General features: G+C 37.1%; 1 protein-coding gene, 1 non-coding gene and 1 pseudogene across 2 annotated transcripts; 2 read left to right on the top strand and 1 right to left on the bottom strand.

Annotated features, from left to right (window-relative positions):
• Positions 1-4,451: 4,451 nt before the first annotated feature.
• On the top strand, positions 4,452-7,802 carry LOC133722604 (glycerophosphodiester phosphodiesterase GDPD2-like; annotated as a pseudogene).
• Positions 7,803-12,466: 4,664 nt separating this feature from the next.
• TRNAH-GUG (transfer RNA histidin (anticodon GUG)) lies at positions 12,467-12,538 on the top strand. Its single transcript has one exon. It is a non-coding gene; the product is annotated as a tRNA-His (tRNA).
• Positions 12,539-14,190: 1,652 nt separating this feature from the next.
• On the bottom strand, positions 14,191-16,381 carry LOC133722884 (uncharacterized). Its single transcript, XM_062149743.1, has 4 exons — positions 16,225-16,381; positions 15,972-16,112; positions 14,805-15,028; positions 14,191-14,718 (listed from the first exon to the last, which is right to left on the bottom strand). The coding sequence occupies exons 1-4, from the start codon at positions 16,379-16,381 to the stop codon at positions 14,191-14,193; spliced, it is 1,050 nt and encodes a 349-aa protein (XP_062005727.1).
• Positions 16,382-17,072: the final 691 nt, after the last annotated feature.

The following is a 17,072-nucleotide window of genomic DNA, read 5'->3' as shown; positions in this document are numbered from 1 at the left end:
GGTGTCGAGATGTGGATATGCGACCGAAAAGTGACCCAAAACTCGAACTTCACACGTTAATTTCAAAGCGGAGCTCCACTCTGGAATAGGATCTGTATATATATATATATATATATATATGTCACGCCCCGAATTTTGAATAATTAAATTCAAATCCGAAACGCGATAACAAACACAAGTAAACACACATAGAAAATTTTTCAAATAAATTAAGAAACTACACAAATCGAACTCACAATGTCAATACCGACTCGTTCTTTAGAGTCACATATTACATTACAGATAGTTTACAAATCAAACTGAATGACAATTCAATAAGTAAACACACCCACCACAACTCACTACCCAGCGGAAGACTTAAAACTAAGAGCACCCTTCCACGTCTACCCCATCGAACGTACACCTCAGCTTTGATAATGAATAATAGATATACAAACCTGCACGATAAACCCTACACCATAGAATAGTGCATCGGGTTGAACAAAACAAACTCGGTAAGCTTTTTAAGCCCGTATGAGTAAACTCAAATAAAGTGACTCACGTCACGCATTTTTATAATTTCTCAACTCGTGAGATGATTTAAAGCAACAACATTTAATTCCACAAAGCACAACCAAACATACAATAACACTAGGTAACAATTAGTAATCCCTGCATCGAAAGTTTAGTTAAGGAGATCACCAAAGTCACCCAATTCAAATTATAGTAATCCCTGTGTCGAATTTTAGTTCAGGAGATTACAATTAAAGAAAACAATAGAAATCATATAAATCCCTGCATAGAGTTTAGTTCAGGAATTTACATGAAAACAAACAAAAGAAATCATATAAATCCCTGCATAGAGTTTAGTTCAGGAATTTACATGAAAACAAACAAAACAAAAAGCAGTAATCCCTGCATATAACTTAGTTCAGGAGATTACAATTAAATCAACAATAGAATTCATAGAAATCCAACTCTCACGTAAACACAAACGAAAAACCCCAAAAACCTTCCCTGAACTACGACAGACTCGAGCTCAACTGAATCGTAACCTGTCACCTCTGCCGAGGTTCAACCTTACGACCAAACTTCAGACCCTTCGGTCCTCAGAATAGAAATCCAGGTTACCACTGTAACCTTCAAACTTCAGACCCTTCGGTCATCAGAATAGAAATCCAGGTTACCACTGTAACCTTCAAACTTCGGACCACTTGGCCCTCAGAATAGAAATCCAGGTTACCACTGTACCCTTCAAACTTCGGACCACTTGGCCCTCATAATAGAAATCCAGGTTACCACTATAACCTTCAAACTTCAGACCCTTCGGTCCTTAGAATAAACCCAGGTTTATCACTGAAACCTTCTGACTCACAATTGTCACATCACAACTCCAAATAACTCTTTCAACAATATAAGTCATCAAAATTCCACATATCACAATGCCACACCATCCAGATATATATTCTACGTAAATATATATATATATATATATATATATATATATATATATATATATGTATGTATATATATACGCACGTAGTCATTCACGCAGGAATGATCACTAATACCAACTATAGTTCATACGCATTAAAACCAAGAAATTCATTTTATACTTAAATTCATTTTCATTACCTGCTAGCCGTAGCCCTATGAACCGTAGTCGATCAAGTTCATATTATTTCAAACAAAACTTTATTTTGAAAACGATTTACAATTATCAATCAATTCTTACGATTAAATAACTCGGTTCGTAAATGAACCACGTGAGATTTACTCACCTCCATATCCTGCTGCGTCTTCACACAAAACCAAGATAAGCACCAAATCGTCCAAACTCCACTCACACAATTTCGTCAATCACCTAATCACATCATTGTCACACTCAATACAACACAAAACACACAATTCACAAAACACAATTATACGACGATCCAACAGTCGGATCCTCATCCGAGACCATTCAACGTCTTCGGAACACTTCTACGATCACTATATCAAAACTACAAGTCGATCGAATAGCCGAATCCTCATGGATAGAAAACCGATCGAACCGAAAACCCTAAAACTTGGAAAATTCATAACATGCTCATACGATTTTCAAAAATTACAAACTATATATCGAAATGCTCGTATCAACGAGTAGATCATACTGAGGAGCAGAAACTGCCCCAGACGAGTAGATCATTCCGGCCACCTGACAGCGTGCCACCGGTCATTCTAGGACCGCCTCTCCCTTCCCTACACGCTGGTACCCTGGGCTTTCGACGATTTGGCCGGAAAACCTCGATTCAAAGCAAAATCTACTCCGGGTGCGATTTCAGTTTTTCCGGCGATTCCACTGTTTTCGGCCGTCTCTGACCACCAAACTTGGATCGAAGGGAGCGCCTCGAGCCGGCAAACGTTTCCCCTAAGGCCTCTTGCTCCGATTTGCATCGTGAAGGTCGAATCAACGAAGAACATCCTAGGGTCCGAAGCTTGATTTCTGGGTTTTTCTTCATCGGCTTAATCCGAGCTCTTAAAGGTAAAATTGGAACTTGTTGCAGTTGAGAAATTTGTTGGGTTTGTTGTTTTGCAGCTACTGTCAATTTTTGGTGGCCACTGGAGCTGGTGGCGGCGGCGGCGCGTAGGGCAGCTTTTTAATTTCAATTTTTTCTGCTAGTTAAATCCTATAAATGTTGTGGAGCTTGTATGTGAAGTTTGGTGGAAATTGGAGGAGGTTTGGATATTGATCTGAATTTTTCCAAAGTTCAATAGTTTGGTTATTGATTTTCGAGAATTCCACCGTTGGATTTCTCTCCACTTTGCCCTAGAAACTTTGAATTAAAGAATTGGTGTTAATGATGAAGTTTTGGTTAAATTGGAAAAGAAATTGGAAGTTTGATTTAGGAGGACACGATATTAGAATCGTATTTAATTGCCGAATTGTTATTCACGAATTATAATATTGTACAGGGCGATGTATCGAGCTACTGCTCGACGAAGGAACTCATTTACGTGATCGTCGGAATAGTACTGTGAGTGGACTTTTGTTTTTAAGAATTGATGCATGCGTTGTTTCTTAAATTAATGCTTTATTTAATTATCATATTATTCTTTGAGCATATTATTTAGTTTCGGATATTATTTGGTTTTGAATATTTATTGGAATTTTGATTGGATTTTCCATCATGATTTTCGAACGTGAGTTTCTATGCTCGGATTTGAATTTATGATTGATATGCATATTCGACGAATTATTTCTGAGGTGGGTTATTTATTGTCTATTGTCTTAAAATCCAGTTAAGATCGAATAGATAAGTGGTCAAAAACGAGATATACACTCAATAGTTTTTAGTAGATCGACGACCTAAAAGTAAAAACTCTATGAACGAAATGCAACATGCAATTTGTTAATTAGGTCTAGCAAAGACGCAGGGAGGTATGGTTGAGAAGGGTCATTGACCATTTTGAATATTTGAAAACTTTGTTTGTTTCTCATGCTACAGGCTATGTATGCAAATACTTTGATTCATTTGACCCTTCTAAACAATGAACTTTGGTGTCCAATGACTTACAACACCCAATAGTAAATTATCTTTACTTCACCAATTCGATCTCAGCACCTCTAGAATCATTCTAATATAGCACTATTACTCTAGAACAATAATCATGATCTTTTTAAACCATTAATATTCCCTTTTCTTTTAGCAAACGATCCATTCAGCAAATCAAATTATTGGTTAAGTGATAAAAAAAAAAAAAAATTTGGTTACAATCGGGGCCTAAAAGACCCAAACAAAAACAACAAAAATGCTAAGAATTAGAGCAGGAGCTCCTCCTTGCTCTAGAAACAGCAGAGCTGTCGTCAAGATAGGCCTGAGCAGCATGAATAGGGGGGGTACTCAAAGATGATGGTACCAAGCTCATGATTGATGTTGTCCTTAGCCAAGCAGTCAGCAGTCATATTGCACTCTCTGAAGATGTGAGAAAGGTGAGCATTTTCCATAGCATCCATAATATTTGAGCAACCCTTGAGGAGAGAACCAAGGGGATGGAGGGAGAATTCAGCTTTTTGCATTAGTTGCACAAGGATGGCAGAATCAGACTCGACTTCAAGGTTAAGTGATAAATTTTAATGTCTAGCTGCCTAATTTCTTTTAGTATATATACTTGAACCATAAAACTCTCTAAATTACTACACTACCAGAAAATTACACTTTTACGACGCACAATTTACGGCGTGCATCCCAGGCACGCCGTAATTAACAATCACTAACGGCGCATTTCGAAATGCGCCTTAAAAAATATATGGTTTGGGTCATTAACGGCGTGTATTTAATGTACGCCCTAAATGTTGCTTCTCATTTACTGCTTGCATATTTTGCACGTCGTGAATGACTTCTTTGAAGTCTTTTACGGCTTACCTCTTAGTGCGCCATAAATGGCATTTCACTAGCGCGCCCAAACTCTCGCCCTAAAATTTGACTTCCCACTTCTTTTTTCTTTTCCCACGCCAGAACCCTTTGAAGATCTAAATCAAAAGACTCAAGAGAACAAGAGCCGGTATCACAAAAATTAGAAGACCCTCTGACTGGAGAAAGCACTAGATTGAAAACCCTCTCTTCTCCAATTCTTCGAATCTCTTTCTCTCACATAATCCATTTTGGCCTCTCTACATATGCGCAGAAGAACCTGAAGCTTGAGCTCCTGCGACCCCATGAATGGGTGAAGAGGATCCAGTCGGTGACTAACACAGATGACGAAGAATCCCATCGCAGTGGTACCGGTCAAAGCTGATTGCCTCCCGAAAGGAAAGGTAAACGTCCCAATTTAATTTCAATTGAAATTTCTAGGGTTTTTAGTTTGGAGGATTTGGTTTGGTGGTTGTCTTCTTCTCTCATCACTAAGATAAATTATCAAAAATTGCTGGAATTTCTTTGGGATTGTTAGGAAAATAAATCTAGTTGTGGTTTTCCGAAAGGTAGAAGTCCCCAATTCGGAACTGTAAAAATAATGTTCTTGTGGAATCAGTCCCGTCAAGGTTTTGTAAATCAACCTTTTTACTTTTGACATTGTTATGCTTTGTATTTCTTTGTGTTTGTAATTCAAATTGAAAATTGTGCAGATGAAACAGCTCGGATTTTGGTCAAAAGAACTTAATTACCTTCCAGGTTTGTTCTAATCATATTCAATCACAAAGCCCATTTCTTTTTGTGGTTTCTGAGATATTCTATGGTGTTGGTTCTGTGTTTTCTTCAATTATTTTGGAAAACCCAGAAAGCAAAATCCATGGTCTTAGTGTTTAAATTTTGTGGTTCATAGAGATTATATCCATTCTGCTGTCTCAGGACTTCTTCCTTTTGGATTTGAAAAGAGGACAAACTTTCCTCTTCCACTTTCTTTCAGAAGCCAAATCCAGTTATGTATCGGCATTTTTAGTGAAATGGTTAGTGGTTACTATTAGTAATGGTGTTGATGATGAAAAACAATGGAAAACTTAGTGCATTAAACGTACTAAGCAGATTTTCCTATTTTTGTTGTTGTATAGGTTCATGATCTGCAAGTTCATTGGTGAATGGTTACTGGTTGGGTTAATATATAATATGAAATAGTAGCCTGATCTTTTGGTGGTTGTGACTTTTGACAAGTATATATATGACATGTACTACATCTCCTTTGTGTTGAACCAAATTCTCACATAGTGTTGAACCCGCAATGGCAATTGTGCCAATCACAGCCGCTGGTGCTCCCGGTGCTGTTTCGGGAGCACTAGTTACTCCAGGATATTGGGATGGTGCTCAATCACAGCTTTGGTTACAAGTTAGTATACTTCCCTATATTACAAATTCAACTTGCTTGCTTTCTTATCACCGTTTTCTATAGCCTTTGAATTAGTTTTTTGAAGCTTAGAAGTTGGTTTGCATTCTATTTTGAAAATTGATATTTGATATGCAATTCATAAGTCTTCAATAGGATTTGTGTAGCTGTTATACATAATGACAGGAGGAGTGTTATGTGAAATTCCACAAATATGTTGAGCTCTATCAATGTAGTTGACTGATCACATATGTTTTTTTTGGGTCTTAAAGAAAGCTGGACTTGGAGCATCTTTTGCCAGCTCCTATTGGTTTTGTTGACAGCAAGACACAAGTTACTCGGTGGGAAGAGGGGAATGGTGTTGGTAAGATGGGTCGTTTTGGCTCTATCTTGTGCCCCATTTGGATGGTAAGATGGGCAGAGATGTAAAAAAAAGGCACTGCCTAATTGAGTTTTTTGGTTTACAAATTTGTTTAGTTTGTTATATGATGGTGACCATCTGATAATGGCCTTGATTTATATATTGGTTCAAGCACATAACTTAGCTGTCTCAATTTCCTGTTAAGATTATATATCATTTATAAGCTGGAATTTATTACATGTTGGTATAGGACACAGAGGCCGAAGTTGGTATTGATAGGACACAGAGGAAATGGAACGAACATGTTGCAGTCCTCTGATATCAGAATGAGAGGAATCAAAGGGAACTCAATCCTCTCCTTCAATACTGCTGCTCAATTCCCAATTGATTTTGTTGAGTTCGACGTTGAGGTAATTAACTAAGCATAATCTTTGTACTTCTTTTGGGTTCCCAATTTCTAAACAAAATCAAGAATCATGATGCACCTTCATGCATTTGGTCACAGTTTGGTTTCTTAGTAGTATTGCTTTTACTGTAAGCAGAATTTACTTTTGTAGGTGACCAAAGATGACTGTCCAGTAATTTTCCATGACAGCTTTATCGTCAGCGAGGACAAGGTTAGTTGGTTCTTGATCGATCCCTCTAAACCCATAAGTTCTTGATTTGATCTGCTTATTTTCATTAGTGTAATATGTAATCTGAACGTAGGTGATATCTTGTGTGGAATTTGGTTTCAGGATGTTTTCATTGAGAAGAGAGTTACAGACCTTAATCTACCAGAATTTCTTTCCTATGGACCCCAGAAACAGCTTGGAGAGGTCATCATCAATGTTGATTTGTTTGTTTTCATATTGATTTTTTTGTATCTGTGGATTTTTTGTGGAATTGAAGTTTGATGATCACATAGTGTACACAGAGAGACAGCTCAAGCATGTTCTTCAAGTAATCTTGCAGGTAACAATGCTTATTTTATAGTCTATATATGTGTAATAGTTGTTGTCTTAAGGTTTACTGGTAGAACACAAATCGAAATTGGGTACTTCAACCTCTTTCTTCTACAATGTACAATACTTCAATACATATAGGTCATTTCACTAAATTGTTGAAATGGATTGAAATTGAAAATGGGTTTTCAACCTCTTTGTTATACAATATTGAACATATAGGTGGTAATTTTTACCGAAAGTTGTTTAAACAGGTGGGGTAAATGAGTATGCAGAGGGCAGACCAATCTTCTTTTCAACCTTTCAGCCTGATGCTGCTCTTTTGATAAGAAAAATGTAGAGCAGTTACCCTGTAAGTAGATCACCTTGATTGGAAAATTTCATGCAAACTTGGTGTTTTGAATAGATAGAACGGTTTTGCAGTGACTGACTTGTTAATCTATATACTTATTATCTCCAGGTATATTTCTTGCCTGAAGGAGGGTCTCAAATGTATGCTGATGTTAGAAAGAACTCTTGGGAAGAAGCAGTTAAGATGTGCATGGCAGGTGGTTTGTAAATTGTAAGGCATTGTTTCAGAAGTGAATGAGAGAAATGAATGTAAAGTTGTTGTAAAGGTTTCTTTTTGCTTATATATATGTTTTTCTTTGCTTGTAAGCAAATTTTATATATGTACAATAATTATATAAATTAAGTTTATATACTAACAAAAAAATAGAAACATGAAATAATACATAAATTGTGGATTTTTGGTTTTTGATTTTTTTTTTTTTTACTTTTTCAACCCTCATTTACGGTGTGCATGGTACGTGTGCCATAAATGTAACCTCTTTTACGGCACACATTTGACTCATTTACAACGTAAATTTTAACTCATTTACGGCGTGCAAGGTATGTGTCGTAAATGCACCCTCTTTTACGGCACACTTTTGACTCATTTACGACGCACATTGTGACTCATTTACGGCGAACTTCATGTGTGCCGTAAATAATAATTGTCTTTTACGACATGTCCATTTACGGCGCATTTTTGTGTGCCGTAAAATGTCTTTTACGGCGCTCTTTGCGGGCCGTAAAAGACCATTTTTCTGGTAGTGCTACTTAAATATTTTTTTGAAAATGAGTTGATTGCATTAGTAATCAAGCCATGGAAACAGGCCAGAGTCTAAACAGAACTTACATAAGAAATCCCGGAACAAACTGGGTAACCTATCTAAGCCACAACTAAACTCATTAAAGTCTAAAGGGACGCTCGCTGAACAGCAAGCCTAATCTATGCAAGAATAACCTCGCTCTCTAAGGAAAAAATATTCATCTAGCCTAATTTTCCAAGCACGCAATTGTGGTACAAATATCAACTAGAAACGTCTTAGAACAGCTTATAGAAATTACCCCTACTTCAAAAGGCTTGAGTCCAGAATGTCTAAAAGCTCGGAGGACTTAAGAAAGCGCGAGTCCCTTCCCCGTAGGGTTGGAACCAGCACCACCATATGCAGCCTCCTCCGCAGCCGACAACCTTGGCATTAGGTTGCTCCTCGGGCTCATCTTGGGAGTTTGCAGCATATATCCCCCATTTTCATATTTGAGCCAGATAGGCCCAGTCCCTGCCTTCAACCCATGAACAGCATCCCTAGGCCCAGTCAACTTTGACCCATATACCTCCGGCCCAGAAAGCAGTCCGGTCAGACCAGCATCCAAACTAGGTTTGGTCGCCGATATTGCCGGGGCTTTCTCTTGTGCACAGGCTGCCGCCGCACTGACCTCTAGCCTCAGACCGGTCTCAGCCACCGGCCCAGTCACCGCCGGCGCTTGAGAGACCCGCCACGATCCACTTGTTGCCTCCACAAAGCGTGGCGCATCTGCATACCCATAGCCTGGGCCTGGGACGTCCCAACCTGACACCATCGAAGGCACTGAGCCACGCTGCCACCGCCACCAAAACTGCAGGCGTCGACACCAGTCTCGCCGCTCCAACCCGATCAGCAAAACATCACCCTCAGTTGAGAAACACTTCAACTGGAGCCCTCGAAATCCTTGATCAAGATCCCAACGTCGCTGCAGGAGAAACTACGATCTCTCCAAGCCCACGTCGCCGTCGTCTCGCCACTGCCCGGTCTGGAGAGCACAAGCCTCCCCGCCGCCTTCACGAAACCTAGGTTTCGCCTTCCTGAGACGCTCCGCCAGTTTCGGAGACGCCATTTTTTTCTTTATTACTACTTAAATATTTGCGCAAGCAAATAAGTTTTCTTTAATGTAAAACTTATTTAAATTTAACCATCCTTATCAACATTTATAGCTACGCTATTGTATAATAATATTATGTAAATTTACGTAATAATTTATAGCTCACGTAACTCACATGAGTAATGAGTCACATCCCATTGAGTTTTCGGAAAAATAAATTTACAGTTTTACACTGGAGATGTCGGGACTCAGGACAAGATCAGTGGAATCCTACGCTACATCCCATCATATCATATATATATATATGTACTCTACAATAATCCATACTCGATGCTGGGTTTGTATAGCAAGTGGCGGGAAACCTTGGCATTGGCGGCAATTATATACGCAATACTGTACCCGCTTTATCTGATTTTAACTTCATCACTGCAATCAAAATTGACTAGTTTGACTAGCAGATGGCACGTCAGATGGTACCCATAAAACCTAGTCAGGTCCCACCAATTACATACTGTCCCACACCCCACTCCTGAACCTTGATCGGGACAACTGTCGACAAAAGGGCTCTTGCCAGCCTAACCTGCATCATGCTTCACGTGCCCCCACCTGCACGTACTCGATCACTCTAATGCTCCTCCCTTCCCGTCCAAAATCTGAGTTATAATGAATTTCAAATAATTATGTTATACTCAAGTTACAATTTTGGAGATTAAGTTACATCAAACATCTTCATCTGGTATATGCTACTGTCAAGTCAATTCTGGTTTTGTTTGAGTTGTTGTATATGCAAGTTTTAATAATGGGTAGGTTTTATTGTCGAGAATCTTTGAACCGGTAAAGTTTATTTAAGAGACAGATGAATCAATTAAGAGAAAGCTTACTTGTTTTTTATTCCTCGCGTCACTTTTGCAGCACTGATGAAACTATTAGAGCAACTCCAATAGCTTTCTTATAATTTTTATATTGTAGGAAAGTAAGAGTCAAAGCTTTAGCCTCATTTTCTTCTCAAACTTCAACATATTCCTTATTTTACAGCAATCTCTAAAATCTCCATATTCTTCCTTATAATTTTAAAAATTGTTATAAATTTAGGGAATTATGTTTTCTCTTTTCTCACTATCCCAAAAATTATGTTTTTTTTTATAATTTTAAGGGAAATGATGGAAAATGTCACTTTAGAGAGTGAAATGATAATAAAGTCACCTAGTTTTCCACTTGATAAGAAGGTCCATTGTAAATTGTTATTAATATTAGTTTAGTCCTTATGAATAATGAGGTCATGTTAAAAAAGGTCAGTTTTTAATTTTTATCATTCCGATTCTGCCCCTAAGGTAATAAACCTTTATAACCTTCCATTTCAAAATCGGGGAGCTCAAATTTTCTCTCTCCTTTGATCAGAAAGCTTCCGATTCGATTTGATCGGAGATCTCTTTCCGAGATTCTTTCTTCGCCGCCCTCTCCGTCGGAAGCTTCCGATTTCTCTTTGTGCCTCTGCGACGATCTGAAAGTGGTTTTGGAGCTTCCTCAGCTCTTTTCTCTTTTTCTGGATCTCTGGCTTCGTCGGTGTTCGTCTTGATCACGTTATTGTGTTCTTCTTCTTCGTTGACTCAGTGCTTAGTTACAGTCTCTCTATTTCTTCCTCTCTCTGGTTTTCTCTGATTTGATCGGTAAGCCATCTCTCTGTGAATTTGTTCGTTTTGGATTTTGCAGTGTATTTTTGTTGTTTGTGTTAAATTGTTGAATTGTTCGTTTTGGATTACTGTTTTCTTCTCCTTCGTCGGACTCAGTGCTATGTTGAATTGTTGATGATGTTTTGTGCTATTGTTGTACTATATTTGTTCTATACTGTGATTTTTTTATCAGTGACATGGCCAGTTACATTTTTAATACTGCTGTTTTGTTCAGGAATTATCATTTATTTTGCGAGTATGATGTTGTTCTTCTGTTCAGGCATTAACAGTTACTTTGGCAGTGACTTGTTTGTGTTGATTCTGTTGATTTCCTTAGTAGTGACATGGATAGTGATTTGTTTTATTCTTGTGCAGTTGTTATGGATACTAGCTATGTTGTCAAGTTTATTTATATTGTTTGGTATGGCTCCTACATAAATGCACTTTTGGTTACTGGTCAAGTGCTAATCTGGAATTTCAGACAAATATCTCGCTTGTTTTGCTCTCAAGCAAACTCCAAAACAGAAGATTCTGGCAATTATGTATGTGTGCTTGCTATTCAAGTTCAAGTTGTGTGAGTCTTTAGCTTAATATCTCACGAGTTCCTTCCATTGGTTGCATAGATTTCCTTGAATTTAGATATCTCTCATTAACTAGCTTTCTTATAATTTTTATATTGTAGGAAAGTAAGAGTCAAAGCTTTAGCCTCATTTTCTTCTCCAACTTCAACATATTCCTTATTTTACAGCAATCTCTAAAATCTCCATATTCTTCCTTATAATTTTAAAAATTGCTATAAATTTAGGGAATTATGTTTTCTCTTTTCTCACTATCCCAAAAATTATGTTTTTTTTTTTATAATTTTTATATTGTAGGAAAGTAAGAGTAAAAACTTTAGCCTAATTTTCTTCTCAAACTTCAACAGATTCCTTATTTTACAGCAATATCTAAAATCTCCATATTCTTCCTCATAATTTTAAAAATTGCTATAAATTTAGGGAATTATGATTTCTATTTTCTCACTATCCCTAAAATTGAGATAATTATAGGGAATCTATTAGAGCAAAAAAGACTCATTTTTCTCTAAAATAAAGAAAAATCAAAATATGGAAAAGCTGTTGGAGTTACTCGTAATTATTTAATAGCATATTCATGCACTTAGTTCATAATATAACACTACTAGGGCCACACCCAATTTAATCAATGAGAAACAAGGCTAATACATATGCATATTCCTGTATAAAATGCACTAAGAAAGCTAAATGGATGAAGCACTGCATACTCATAATATAAATCATATGCCGCTAATTTATAAAACGTGCATCCTTTTGTTTTTTAATTGCTGCCTAGCTTCTGGATGGTTCTATGCATAGAACTCATTGATTGATATCTCGAGTGTTTATTTTCAACATTGAGAGGTCGGTGGTGGTTGGTCCCGCCAGTCTCCACTATCTCGTACCTTTTATCATTCTGCTCATGCTGGTCCACCACAGCGTATTAATATCCGCAATTTTGAAGGTAAACCATCTGTGGCTGTAGTTTAGTGGTGAGAATTCCACGTTGTGGCCGTGGAGACCTGGGCTCGAATCCCAGCAGCCACATTATTTTTTTTATCTCTTGGCAAATTAATAATGTTCCTTGTTTCGAACTTATTAAATAGATCTGAAATTGAGATTATGTTATGCACTTCTGATCATGAAATTTAAAAAATAGGAATTCTAAATTCTAAATACATCACAGAAAAGTTACAATCATATGTCGCTCTCTTCCTTCATTCCTACTTCATTTTTTTTTTTTTTTTTTTCTTAATTTTTTTTTCAAAAGAGGATCAAAGGGTTTCACTCCTGCCCCCATAGTGACTCAAACCCATGCTTCATGTTAAAATGTTTGGAAACAAGTTGGTGCTCATAAAATCGCATGTGCTTTAGTTTCTTGTTCTTGAATGACTAGAACCAACATAAATATCTTGTCACGTCCTTATATAGTGATTTGAGAATAAACTGATTTGATTATGAAATCCATATTAGTATGAATTCAAATATTTAAATACGCAAGGAAAATACTATACTACTTATAATTATCTTTCGTTCTTTCTCTTGAAAAATTAAACCAGTTCTTTGTTTCTTTACTATTATATAGATTTGAAATTGAACTTCTGTTATGATTATGAAATTTAAAAAGTATGAATTCAAAAATTAGAATACACTGCAGAAAAGTTAGAATATTATTTGTCACTCTCTCATATCATTCCACTACTAGCATATGCCTTATAGAACACTTTAATTTTTCTGTATCTTTTGCTCTAGAGAATATGGATAACCGTATCAAAAAGTCATTCGGTACGGTACGGAATGAAAAAGTGTATCCTCTATTGCAGGCTCCAATAACCAAAAGCCACGCTTTTGACTTTGGTGTCTCTATTTTTTATTTTATTTTAAATGTTATATTAATGTTTTTCTTTCTCTCTCTTCGTTTTCTTTTAATTCCTATTTATATATTAATCGAAATATAAAAATACTTGTTTTATACGTATAAGATACTAAATACTTTAATATTTCATTTAATATATTTTTTTTTTTTAGAGATTTCATTTAATATTATAAATTTTTATATAATGTTAATTAAGAAAAGCTACGAATCTTCTTCAGTATCTATTATGCGTTGGATACCCTATGACAAAGGTATCATTTGAATTTTTATATTAAAAAAAAAATTATTGAAACCTACCATTAATATTCAGAGCAATTTTATTTTATTTTTTTTAAAAATCTGCTATTATGAAAATTCATATTGCTGCAATAATCTAACATCTCGTTATCAATTGTTTCATGATTACAACAATTATAACACCGGCAAAGAAGAACCTCAATTAAATATTCTCTACCATTTAAAATAAAATCCACTAACATTTAAATTTGACCAGAAGTACATAAATAGTTTTGTTATTTATAGGGTCTACATAATTTGAAATAAATGCCAAATTCAAATCCTAATCTAGCACTGAATTGAAATCCTAACATGACATTGAATTGAAATCCTAATAGTCTTGAAGCAATGACCACCATCTCCACACGATTAGCTCCCGTTCTAGTTGCATAATGGATGATGAAGGCATGATTCCTAAACATATGGACCAAGTTAAAGACGAGTTACTGATCAGAAATAGTATATGTACAAAATCATAATATGAATTGTAAAGTTCCACATCCAATAAGTATAGTCAAAATGCAAAGATAAATATATACTTACTTGATTAATCAATTTGCATATTGGGGCAATCAAATGGCATTGTGGGACGGTAGACATCATCATCTGGTGAAAAAGCAACAGTCGATGGCCTTTGAGACGTGTCACGAGCAAACTGAGACATCATTTGCATGACATCTTCTTGTGTATCCACTGATATTCCGCATTGTTTAAACATCTCTCCCCTTTTTTGGAGTGCCATCTCTACGCACCTCACTTCAAACATTTGTTCCATCCGTTTTGTTTGCTCAACCATTTTGCTTTGTAGTTCCTCCATCATGTGTGCTTCTTTCTCTTGTGCCTTTTTCGCTTGCTCTTCCAATTGCTCTCGCAACTGTTTCACTTCTCTTGATACTCCTCGCTCTTCAACATGGATTCCAGGGACTTCATCCCAAGTAACGCCTGCTCCAACACCCCTCACTCTGTTCCCCTTCTCCTTACCAAGAACTTCAGCATACATTTCTTCACGGATTTCTGGAGCAGTGATGTCAACATTCATGCTTAGCCTCTTTTGTTCAGCCTCTTCAAAATCCGCCTACAATAAATATAATGGATAGACCATAAGCAAAGGAGACATGAAATATCTACAAATATAATAAAGCTACAGAGAAATTAGCTTACAATTGGCTTTGCAGATGCCACATCGATCGGTTCTTGGGACCCTTTCCTTTGATGTGTTAATTTAAATAGCTCCCACCTATCTGGCTCTTTACCATGAGAAATTTCCTGTGCAACAGATTGTATATTTAAAATATGTAGTAGATACACAAGAAGGTGGGCAGGTAAAACAGAGAGGTAACAAAGATACAAAGAGTTAGAAAGATACTGATGTAGGCAATATGGACCTGAATAACAGTTCAATATATGTAAAACAGTACTAAACCCTAGTTGTTGTTATGTATACTTGTTATAGGGATTTACTCAAGGCAGAGGGTAGCAAGGATGCAACGGGAAGGTTAATGAAATATAATCACAAGACTAAAGAAATGACACCGTTGAAAGGAGGAGGACTTTATCTGCCATATGGGATTGCGGTTAGCCACGATGGCTTACTTGTACTAGTCTATGAATAATTGAATACTCTGCTAATAGGATCTGAAAGTATTGGCTCAAAGGCTCAAAAGCTAATACATGAGAAGTGATTACTGACTTCAGTACTGAAGGACCTCCAATTTACACAAAAAGAAATGTATATATATGGAGATATTTGGGTGGCAGTAAACGCTCATCGTGGTCAGATCGAGGAACATGTTAGTCCATCGGAAGACGAACAACATCACGGTGTCAATTGCAGTTAAAAGTGATTCAGTTGGGAAAGTGCTAAAGGAGGTAAGGCTTATAAATCAATATGGCAAAAATTTCATCAGTGAAGTTCAAAAGGTCAATGGGGCACGCTATGTAGGATCTCCATTTACTAATTTTGTTGGGGGTTTCAATGTATAAGCCGTGGGAGCTTCTTAGATAATCACATTTTTAACAATTGGTGGACTAACATAACATTTAAGGTCTGCATTGAAGTTTCTACTTAATTGAAAAAAAATAGACAAAAAAAAAAAACAGAAATGGATTTTTGGAACCACTTTCGATGTCCAGTTGATCCATTGAAGTTATTATACCATGTGCGAAAAATATGGTTATCTGGCAGCCACTTTCGATGTCCCATGTAGATTTCTTTCTTACCATGATGCAACCTAAAAGAATCAGTCTCTTCACCACAAGTTGGCCAAGCCTTAGATCCCTTTGTGCTATACCCAGACAACATGGCTTATGCAGGGAAGTCATTTATACTCCACAATAATGCAACTCTCATCTGAAAAACCTCTTTTTTAAACGCGTCATATGTAGGAACCCCTTCTGCCCATAGCATTTTCAATTCATCTATCAAAGGCTGTAGATACACATCTATGTCATTTCCGGGACTTTTAGGGCCTGGGATGAGCAACGATAGCATCATGTATGACTTTTTCATGCATAAACCAAGGAGGGAGATTGTAGACAGTAACGATAACAGGCCAAGTACTGTGGGACAAGCTCATCATACCGAAAGGGTTGAATCCGTCACTGGCTAGACCCAAACGAACATTTCGACCATCAGAGCCAAAATTATTGTCAATTTTGTCTAATTCTTTCCAAGCAAGAGAATCGGCTGGATGACGTAGAACCCCATCTCGTGGTCTCTTTTCAGAATGCCAAACCATAAATTCAGAGGTGTGGCGAGACCAGCCATGTTCCCCTGGTCAGCAGCTGACCATGGGGAATATGGTCACTCACCGTCCGATTGAAATCGGTCGGTTGATTGCTAAGTGATGAAATCTGATATGAGAGCTGTCAACCGTCCGATTGAAATCGGACGGTGAGTGACCATATTCCCCATGGTCAGCTGCTGACCAGGGGAACACTACTGACTATGCGAGACATGTACAACCTTTGAAGTCTTGGCCCTAATGGAAAGTAACGCAAAACTTTGGCTGGTACCTTCTTCATGGGGGAGGTGTTCTCTTTGTACCGACTAGTACCACATACATGACAAACTGTGTTTGAAGCATATTCCTTCCAATATAACATGCAATCATTAGGACACGTATCGATTTTCTGGTATGTCAACCCAAGACTTTGATGAACTTTTTTGTTAAATAGAAGGAAGCAGGAAGAGTTTTCCCTGGGGGCAAATAAGCCTTTAACAATTCAAGCAACTGTGTGAACGATACATCACTCCAACTGTTCAATGCTTTTATTTGATATAGCTTTATCAAAAAATCGAACATCTTTTTTCCTGCACCAGGGTATAATTCAGTGTCAGCTTTTTCTAAAAGCTGGTAAAATCTTTGTGCATCAGGGGTAAGGCCGTTAGGCAAGGATGGACCTTCAGTAGGCTCTGATGGTTCTTGT

Source organism: Rosa rugosa, chromosome 7 (assembly GCF_958449725.1).
Source record: "Rosa rugosa chromosome 7, drRosRugo1.1, whole genome shotgun sequence".
Classification (NCBI taxonomy): domain Eukaryota; kingdom Viridiplantae; phylum Streptophyta; class Magnoliopsida; order Rosales; family Rosaceae; genus Rosa; species Rosa rugosa.
The sequence above is the reverse complement of the archived record's forward strand: the minus strand, read 5'-3'. Positions and strand labels throughout refer to the sequence as shown.